The sequence below is a fragment of the Lepisma saccharinum genome, chromosome 11 (assembly GCF_977018435.1).
Source record: "Lepisma saccharinum chromosome 11, izLepSacc3.1, whole genome shotgun sequence".
In the NCBI taxonomy this organism is placed as follows: domain Eukaryota; kingdom Metazoa; phylum Arthropoda; class Insecta; order Zygentoma; family Lepismatidae; genus Lepisma; species Lepisma saccharinum.
Window position 1 is genome coordinate 76787410 of NC_139239.1, and position 8750 is coordinate 76796159.

Here is an 8750-nt window from a genome sequence, read left to right on the forward strand (position 1 = left end):
TATGTAGTTCGCTGCAGCCAAGATTTCAACTCAGGAGAATCTTCTGCTCTAAGCAGCAGCAACTGATGAATATTTGATGCTTCATCGGTGTGACCCCGAATTGCTATTCCTTGCTGACTTAAAAATTGGAGGGATGTTGTCATCTTTAAAATCGCCTTGCGTGCATTTTTCATATCTCCTAATTTATGTGTTGAGATAAGAGATGACATATTGGTTCCTTGTTTCGTAGTTGCCAGAGCAGTCATGGACGAACGATGAAGTGTACATTTTTCGTGAACCCTGAAACGTTCAATTGCCTTTTGCCACTGGGAAAATCCATTTTGAAAAATTGATTGATTGATTTATTAGCATCCATTCAACTTTACAAAAGTTTGGAATTGTCACATTGTACATGTACATTTAGAATACATCTATAAAATTATAGGCATAATATAATATAAAATACAATAGATAGTATGAGATACAAGATATCATATAAAGAGAATAAATGCATGCTCAATGTTATTTTCTTGAGACAAATTGGCTAAAAATATGTTTTCTATATTCAATGTTCGCTTCATTTGCTATGACATTATGTACACACACACATATATATACACACAAACATAAATTGAGCTTAAAATAGTCACCTATACTTACATCTAGATAAATTAAATCGAACAGCAAAGGAAAAATAAAAAAATAATGATAGGGCAGTTCTACTTTGTTACATTATTGTTGTTATTCCTGTCACTTACGGTGTCAATGTACTCTTGCACTTTGTAAAAAGAATGTTCCTTTAGGAATCTTTTTAGATGTAACTTGTATACTGGCAATGACTTTATGTTTTTCAATGCATTTGGTAGCATGTTAAATAAGCGTATACCATTATATGTTACCCCTTTTTGGTAGAATGTGGTATTGTGTAATTCCATATTTAAGTCATTCTTTCCCCTGGTGTTGTAGTTGTGGTAGTTCTTATTTGCTGTGTGTGTATTTTGACAAATTTTCATGCCTGTTAGGATTTCATATAGGTATATGCATGGAACTGGCAATATCTGTAATCTTGAAATAATGGTTTGCATGGTGCATCTGTTGGAGCATTGGCCAGAATTCTAACAGCTCTTTTTTGTAGTCTGAAAAATGTAATGCTTTTGTTCATGTTCCCCCAGAAAATGTGCCGTACAGTAATACAGAGTGAATGATGCCACAGTATAGTGTTTTTGCTGCTTCTAGATTTACTACATTTCTTACTGTTCTTATCGCATAACAAAACCCACTAACCTTGTTTGCTGTAGCTTCAATATGTAGATCCCACTTTAAATTTTCAGACAGTTGTACGCCAAGAAATATGTTAGATACATATTCTATGCCCTGATCTTGAAAGTTAATTTCTGGAGTTTCAGTGCTACAGCTGTTGATTTGAAATCTAATTGCATTTGTTTTTTAGTGTTTACCACAAGACCATTTTTTCTATCCACTCCGAGATGTGTGTGATTGTATTCTTTACGTTGTGTTTTAACCGTTCTGTGTTTGTTCCTGCTATAAGAACAGTTGTATCTTCAGCAAAGAGAGTTGTGTTTGCATTTTTACAGTTTTGTGGAAGGTCATTGATGTAAATTAAAAAAAGTAAGGGTCCTAAAATGGATCCTTGGGGTACACCATATGTAATACGTTGTTTCTTTGATCGATAATTTTCCTTGTTATTATCCTCATCGATGTGAGTTATTTCTACTATCTGATTCCTGTCCGTTAAATATGATTTAAACCATTCTTTTGCTACTCCCCTGATCCCATACTGGTCCATTTTTTTTTTTACCAAGAGTTTGTGGTTGACAGTGTCAAATGCTTTTGTTAGATCTAGAAAGAGCCCTACACAGTGTTCTTTTTTATCCAAAATTTCTCTAATTGCTTCTGTGAATGTGTGTAGAGCAGATTGTGTAGAGCTTCATTAAATTCTCTTTTTGTGGTATTTATGTGTCTATAAGGTGTGTGTGTGTTTGGTTTGTGTTTTGTGCTGCAGTAATTTTTATGCATTGTGCCTCATGGTCTGAAAAGCCAGTACTAATTGTATTGACACTGTATTCAAATAAGTTGGTGTTTAAGAAAATCTGATCAATTGCTGTTTTTGAAGTTGATGTGATTCGTGTGGGTACTCTCACAACTGCTGTCAGATTGTGAGCTTTCATGAATATTTCTACCTCATATTCTATTTTTTGACTCAGGAAATCAATGTTAAAATCTCCTATTAGTATGGATTTGATTTTTCTTTTGGAATAAGCATCTAATATTACATCTAGTTTCCTAGTAAAGTTGTTGATATTACTGTCGGGTGTTCTGTATACACAAATTAATACTAGCCTAAGTGGTGGAAATTCAACTATGGAACTTTCAAATTCTTTTTCCTCATTCAGGTAGTTGAATTGTTTGCTCCCTTTTGCCTTAATGTTATCTTTTATGAATATGCATGACCCACCCCTGATTTTATTTTCTCTGCAGAAACTGGTTGCTAGGGTAAAATTTGGAAAGTTTATGTAGTTAAGATCATCTTTTCGCAGTCAGTGTTCTGTCAGACAAATTACATCAATGTGACATAATTCATTTTGCATAAATATTTCTAAATTAAGCTTTTTTGCTCTGGTAAGGCCTTGTACGTTTTGATGAAATATATTTAATGTGTTTTCTTTTGCATTTACTTTTCTATCATGAGTACCTTTCCCTTCTTTTTTTTTTCATCACTCTTCTCACTTCGTTCTACAATAAAAAATCTTCATGAAATTTTTGTGGTACACGTTTTTCCCTTCTTGACAGTCTTAGAGCTCCGTCTCTTGTATTCGCAATTTCATATGTTTCATTTTTTTCTGGTAGGTTGTCACTCACTTCATCTTCACGGTGGAGCACATTACACAAAGATTCTTTACTCACCTTTTTGGTAGTATTGTTTGTTACCTTTTCCCTTTCAACTGCATCTTTTCAGTTATCTTCTCGAGATGATTTTCACTATTCAGCACTTGCACTAGGATTGTTTCCTTCTCCTTTCCAATAGATCGAGGTGCAGGGAGGACTATGGTAACATTGCTGTTTTGTGGGGATGAATTGTTCAGCAGTAAGCAGAGTTTATTACACAGAACGTCTTTGCCTCTTCTGTTCAGATGCTGACCATGCGTAGTATGCCCTTCTCTACCAATGCCGTTGACACTCAACATTTTTACTGTGGGGAAGAATTTGCACACTTTCGAGATTTTTGAGTTTACCCTTTTAATTTCCATGTTTACACAAGAGGTTGGAATGAGATCATTCTTATGTGGGACTTCTGTAACAATGACATTGGTGTTTTGTACACTTTCGAGGCACTTTTTTAGCACTGGTATCACATTTTTTGCCTCGTTTTTGGCGACATCGTTTGATCCACCCATTATGATTACACAGTCTTTGCTTCCGTAGTTTTTGCACATGGAAGCCGCTGATTTCACTACTTCATTCAGTGGAGCCCCTGGTTTAGTGTATCCAGTTATTTCGTAATTATTGCATTTTTCTGACATTTTTGATGCAATATCACGACTATGGCTATCGCCTAAAATTAAGACCTTGCCTTTTAACTGTTTATTTGGGTTAAATTTGTTTTGCTTTTTGAGTTTACCAGTTTCTTTACCATTTTCTTTTTTGCTTGGCCCGGTTAAGTTGACAGATTTTGTTGTTGAGGGGTTAGCTTCTGCATTGTATAGTACCTCATATGGATTTCGATGTATAAATTGGTTTGATACCTTGTAGTTTTGTCCGTTTGTGCTGGTACACAAATTCATTAGTGTTTTTTTTTTGGTAACATTACCCTTGACTACTTCTGTCCACACATTTTCCCCTTTTTGTCCTTTTTTCGTTTTTAGCAGTTCAAGTTTGTCTGTTTCAAGAAGTTTTTGATTTCGTCTTTAGAGGATAGCTCCAGTTTCAGTCTTTCCGTTTCTCGTATCATTCTGACGTGCGTCAAGTGGGAATCGCCACATATTAATAAATTATGAAATTATATCTCAAACGTTTGCACATCGTTAGCACACAAAAGCACACTATTTATTTTAATAAGCACACAAATATGAACCAAGATATTAAGGAGTTTATTGTGGCGATTCTGGCTTCAGAATTTATTATTATGTATTTCTATGTTAAAATTACCAAACTTTATTTCAATGTATTTTTATGTTAAAATTACCAAACTTTATTATCATGTATTTCTATTTGACATGTCCTATACTACAGATGTACCTACTTGTACAAAATTGTAGTCCTTGGATGCAAATAAATCATATCATATAAAACTATAATTTTTGGAATTCTGGATGATTATAAACAGTTTCAATTTTTACAGATAGTCAACACATGTGCGTTAGACAATTATGATTTTCGAAACACGTAAAATATTTGTATTTGAATTACTCTGGTGGTGTAGTGTCGACTATCGAGTCCCTCGTGTTTGTGTCCAGTCTTTTCGCTTTACTGCCTGAATTCACCGATTTTTCTGTAGCAGATCTGTCTGAAAACTATGCATAGATATGCGAGAAAAAATATTTGTTCACAACTTCATGTTGTAACTAAAAGCCACACAATGATTGTCGCCTTTTCTTAAGACACTGCTTTTACACATTTGAAATCAATGTTATTCTATTGAAAACCGGAAGTAAAGTTCCAGCCCACGCCAAGGAGGCACATAAATGTAACCATCCCTCAGTCCACTCTACATCAATGGCCTAGCTCTTGATCACAATTTATGTTCTTGTCACCAGGGAGACTCAATGCATTATTTGTTTACTAGTAATGCAATATGTGCAAGAATACCTATATTTTCTGTCTTCTTTCAGAGCTACTCTTCCACTTCCAAGGGAGAACATGGGAGGAAGAAGGAAATACTAGTGTGGTTTCTTGATGTGAGAAGTCTCAAAATGGTATCCATGTTTCACAACTTCAAAAGGTGCAGAGGAAATATTTTCATTAGTTCCCGACTAGAAATGAATTTCTACCAAAAAATACCACTCGTTTGAGATTGAAAATAATATTTACTCATTGAACAAATCATTTTGACCCTTGAAGAATAATTGTTACTATTGTGGCACGCATACAATGTTCATGACAATTACTGGAATGCATTATTACATCATGTGTGCATGGAAGTGGTCAGTCATTCTTACTATCTTGAAATTGATTCACATTCAGGGATCCTTGTCTCACAATTCATCGCTTATTGAACTGTCACTGAACAACGACCGTTCACAAGACTGCTCAGTATTCAAAAGTGTTCAGTTGTTCAAAATTCATTGCCCTGGCGATTTGACAATCAATGTATGTAGTAATGGCTTTGCTTTTGGGTTAAGTATTGTGTGTCACAACAGCTCTTATGATAGTTTGCCTGAAGCATTCTATTCAGATGCAGACCTTTCTAGAGTTACATATATTAATATAAACGGATGTCAAAAAGTGAAACCTTTTATAGACGGTTTTCTTGAGGTTGCAGGTGGAGCAATGAACCTGACATATTTGCATGTTACTGGAGATGAGAATGCTGTGTTAAATCTCAATGATACAACCTTTACTAATTTACATAACTTGCGCGACATGAGAATATATTACACACACATTCAAGATGTGCCAAGCGGAATTTTCCCAAACTCCTTGAACACCTTATATCTGTCAGATTCTAACATCACAGAACTTCGAGAAGATCTATTCTTCAATACGACGACCTTAGAAAATCTCTATATAGTTTTTAATCAACTTACTCACTTACCTGCCTCCATATTTCATAGATTGACCAAACTAAAAACTCTCAACCTATATCAGAATCGCATTACTTCTCTTCATCCAGACCTGTTTTATGGACTCGGGAGCCTTACTACATTAGCTCTTGACAGAAACCAACTCCAGACTCTACCAAATAATGTTTTTCGTTCACTAGCAAATCTTACATCATTGGCGTTGAGCAACAACACCCTCACAAATATTACTAAGGAACTACTTCAGCCGCTAAAGAGTTTACGTAATTTGCTCTTATCATCTACCAATCTACAGGCATTAGAAAATGACATGTTCGATGATCTCGAGCAAATAGAAAGTATATATGTGTCGAAAAATTCACTGCGTTCTATTCCTGATGGCATTTTGCCCTCCCGCATTACGAACTTTGATATATCCTACAACAAAGTGTTGAAGATTGCAGGTAATATTATTTTTAAAAACGTTTCTAAAATTGGTGTTCTTGGAATGAAAGATTGTGGAATAGAGCGTGTAACATACGATTTTCTCACAGGAGCTCAAAACCTGTGGAGTTTTGATTTAAGTCAGAATGAAATTCAGGAGCTTCCTGATATCTTCTTAGAAGATTCAAAGAGATTGACGTATCTTTACTTGGACCACAACAGACTTTCAAGCTTACCTGCAAATTTATGTGAACACAAGAACCTTAGAAAACTCAGTGCAAGTTATAATAGGCTCAAACAAATACATCCTCAAACCTTTCAAAACCTGTCATACCTTGTTCTGCTCGACTTGAGCCACAATGAAATAGAGTTCCTAGATGCTGCTACATTTAATGGGGTAAGCACCCTAGAGAATCTTGACTTGAGTCACAATAAATTACATGATATTCCAACAATTTTCTCATCTCTGAGGAGAGTTGAAAATTTCAACTTGAGTTTCAATGAAATACAATCAGTTGAAAATGTACCCTTCTCAAATACGCTCTATCTGGAAACACTGGACTTGTCTTTCAACAAACTGTCCAAGATAAAAAAATTCTCGAAGGAGAAACTTCCATCGCTGAAGCATCTGTATCTCGACAATAACTTTATTGTTGAAATAAATCGAGAGGCATTTCAGTCCCTCACTGCCCTAACAACTCTGAACCTCGCGAACAATTTTCTTTCCTTTAATTCACGCCTCAGCACTACTCCAAAACAACCTCCAGAACCCTTATACTACACTGCTATAGAAAGCTGCAGATTTCTGCAACATTTAGATATATCTAACAATTCCCTCACACAGATATTTCCAAGTTGGAGGATGTTGTTCAGAAGTCTCTCCTACCTTGGGCTAGCCCATAACCAAATTCAGGTTCTAACTTCCTTCGACCTTCTGTACGAGCCATACAACATATCTGTCGATCTCAGACACAACCGAGTGAGTTCTGTTATCTTGAAAGATAAGGAAATAACTGTGGTTGAAGAATCAAAGTCGCAAGTTGTTCTTGACTTGAATGATAACCCAATTAATTGCAACTGTGCCATTTTCAACTTCTTCAGGTTTCAAGAACGTGACATTACCATACAGCATGATAATCTTAACGTGGGACTCATGAGAGCAGGAAGGCTTGCTTGTGCGAGTCCTCCTGCGTTATCACAGGAAATTGTAGAAGACATTGAAAGCTGGTCACCAGAATTAATTGCACTTTTAGGATTGTGCAAACTGTAAAAAATAAATCAGTTATCTTTAATAGTTTCACTGCAGTAAGTATATACAAATGTTTTTGACAAGAATCCTGTAAACTTATTTACATGTGTACGCAGTTACTGCTAAAACAATAAAATTTTATTAAGCCTATATCTTTTTATTCGATTGTAGCCAAAGATAGATATGCACTTAATAAATGTGAGAGATAATATAAAAATTTCATAAGATATACCTTTTCAATTCAATTGATTTAATTTTTTTATTTATTAAGGGGTGAGGTCCAGCCTACGACTGTTCCGCCACAATGGTTACAGTCATTTTTCCATTAACATTTGCTGAGTTGTGTATTACATGTAAACATACAAATTTATGCACGACTGATAAGGATGTAATCATTTCCAATTTAAGACCATGATTATTAATAATTCTTGCACTCAAGCAGACCTGCTTTTAGAAACATTCTTCAAACTACGAGGGGAGAGTGAAAAGTTTTGAGCATCACATGAAGGAGTGATGCTAGGTAGTTAACATTTTGGAGGATGTAAGGTTTATGTTTTAGGACACACTGAAATTCACTTGTTTTCTTCTATTTTTTTGTCAGGTTGAAAATGAATGAAATGTCAGGGAAGAGAGTGGCCGACAGGGCAGTGATTCGGTACCTCTGTTGGCAAGGCCTCACTGCACAGACTACTTTGGTCGAGTGTGGATTTACCACACTTCCCCATCCACCTTATTCCCCCGACCTGCCCCCATCAGATTTTCATCTTTACCTTGCTATGAAAAATTGAAGACTAAAATTGGTAGACACACTAAGTGCAACAAGGATTCAAACACCATTTTTCACGTTAAAATGTGAAATGTGCCATGCTTGATAATGCGGTAAATGTGAAAAGTGACTGGTAGCCCTCTAAGTAGTTCAAAGGGCATGTAAAACGGCACCAGTGTGAACATTTGTACGGGCTGATGTGCTGAACGATGCGATTTCCCAACACTTTTACTTTTGGCCCTTACAACATTTACCACTTTTAGTTCTCAATATACTTTGATGGATGAAGGCAGTCATTCAGTGGTGCGAGACTCGGGACAAATCATTCTACAAGATGACTGTAAAAAAATTGCAGCACAGGATGCGTGATTTGAGTGATTTCGTGTTTTAAGTCCACTTTATGCACAGTGAGGCTAATCGGGACTGGACCTACAGTTTAAAGTGGGATCCGAACCACTTGTGTCTCCACCGGGTATCGAACCCGGGACCCCTTGATTACAAGGCGACGACGCTACCACTGCGCCATCGGGGAGGCCCTAGCACAGGATGCATAAGTGCATTGATCTGGGGGGTG

At 36.1% G+C, this 8750-nt stretch overlaps 1 protein-coding gene across 1 annotated transcript in view; it reads left to right on the plus strand.

Moving 5' to 3' along the window:
* LOC145994935 (uncharacterized) overlaps nucleotides 1-7552 on the plus strand; it is a 32066-nt gene extending 24514 nt beyond the window's left edge. The window contains exon 2 of the mRNA XM_083131445.1: nucleotides 4830-7552. Within this exon, the coding sequence (XP_082987571.1) occupies nucleotides 5089-7431 (2343 nt within the window). The 5' untranslated portion in view covers nucleotides 4830-5088 and the 3' untranslated portion in view covers nucleotides 7432-7552. The remainder of the gene's footprint in view (nucleotides 1-4829) is intronic.
* The last annotated feature ends 1198 nt before the right edge of the window (nucleotides 7553-8750 follow it).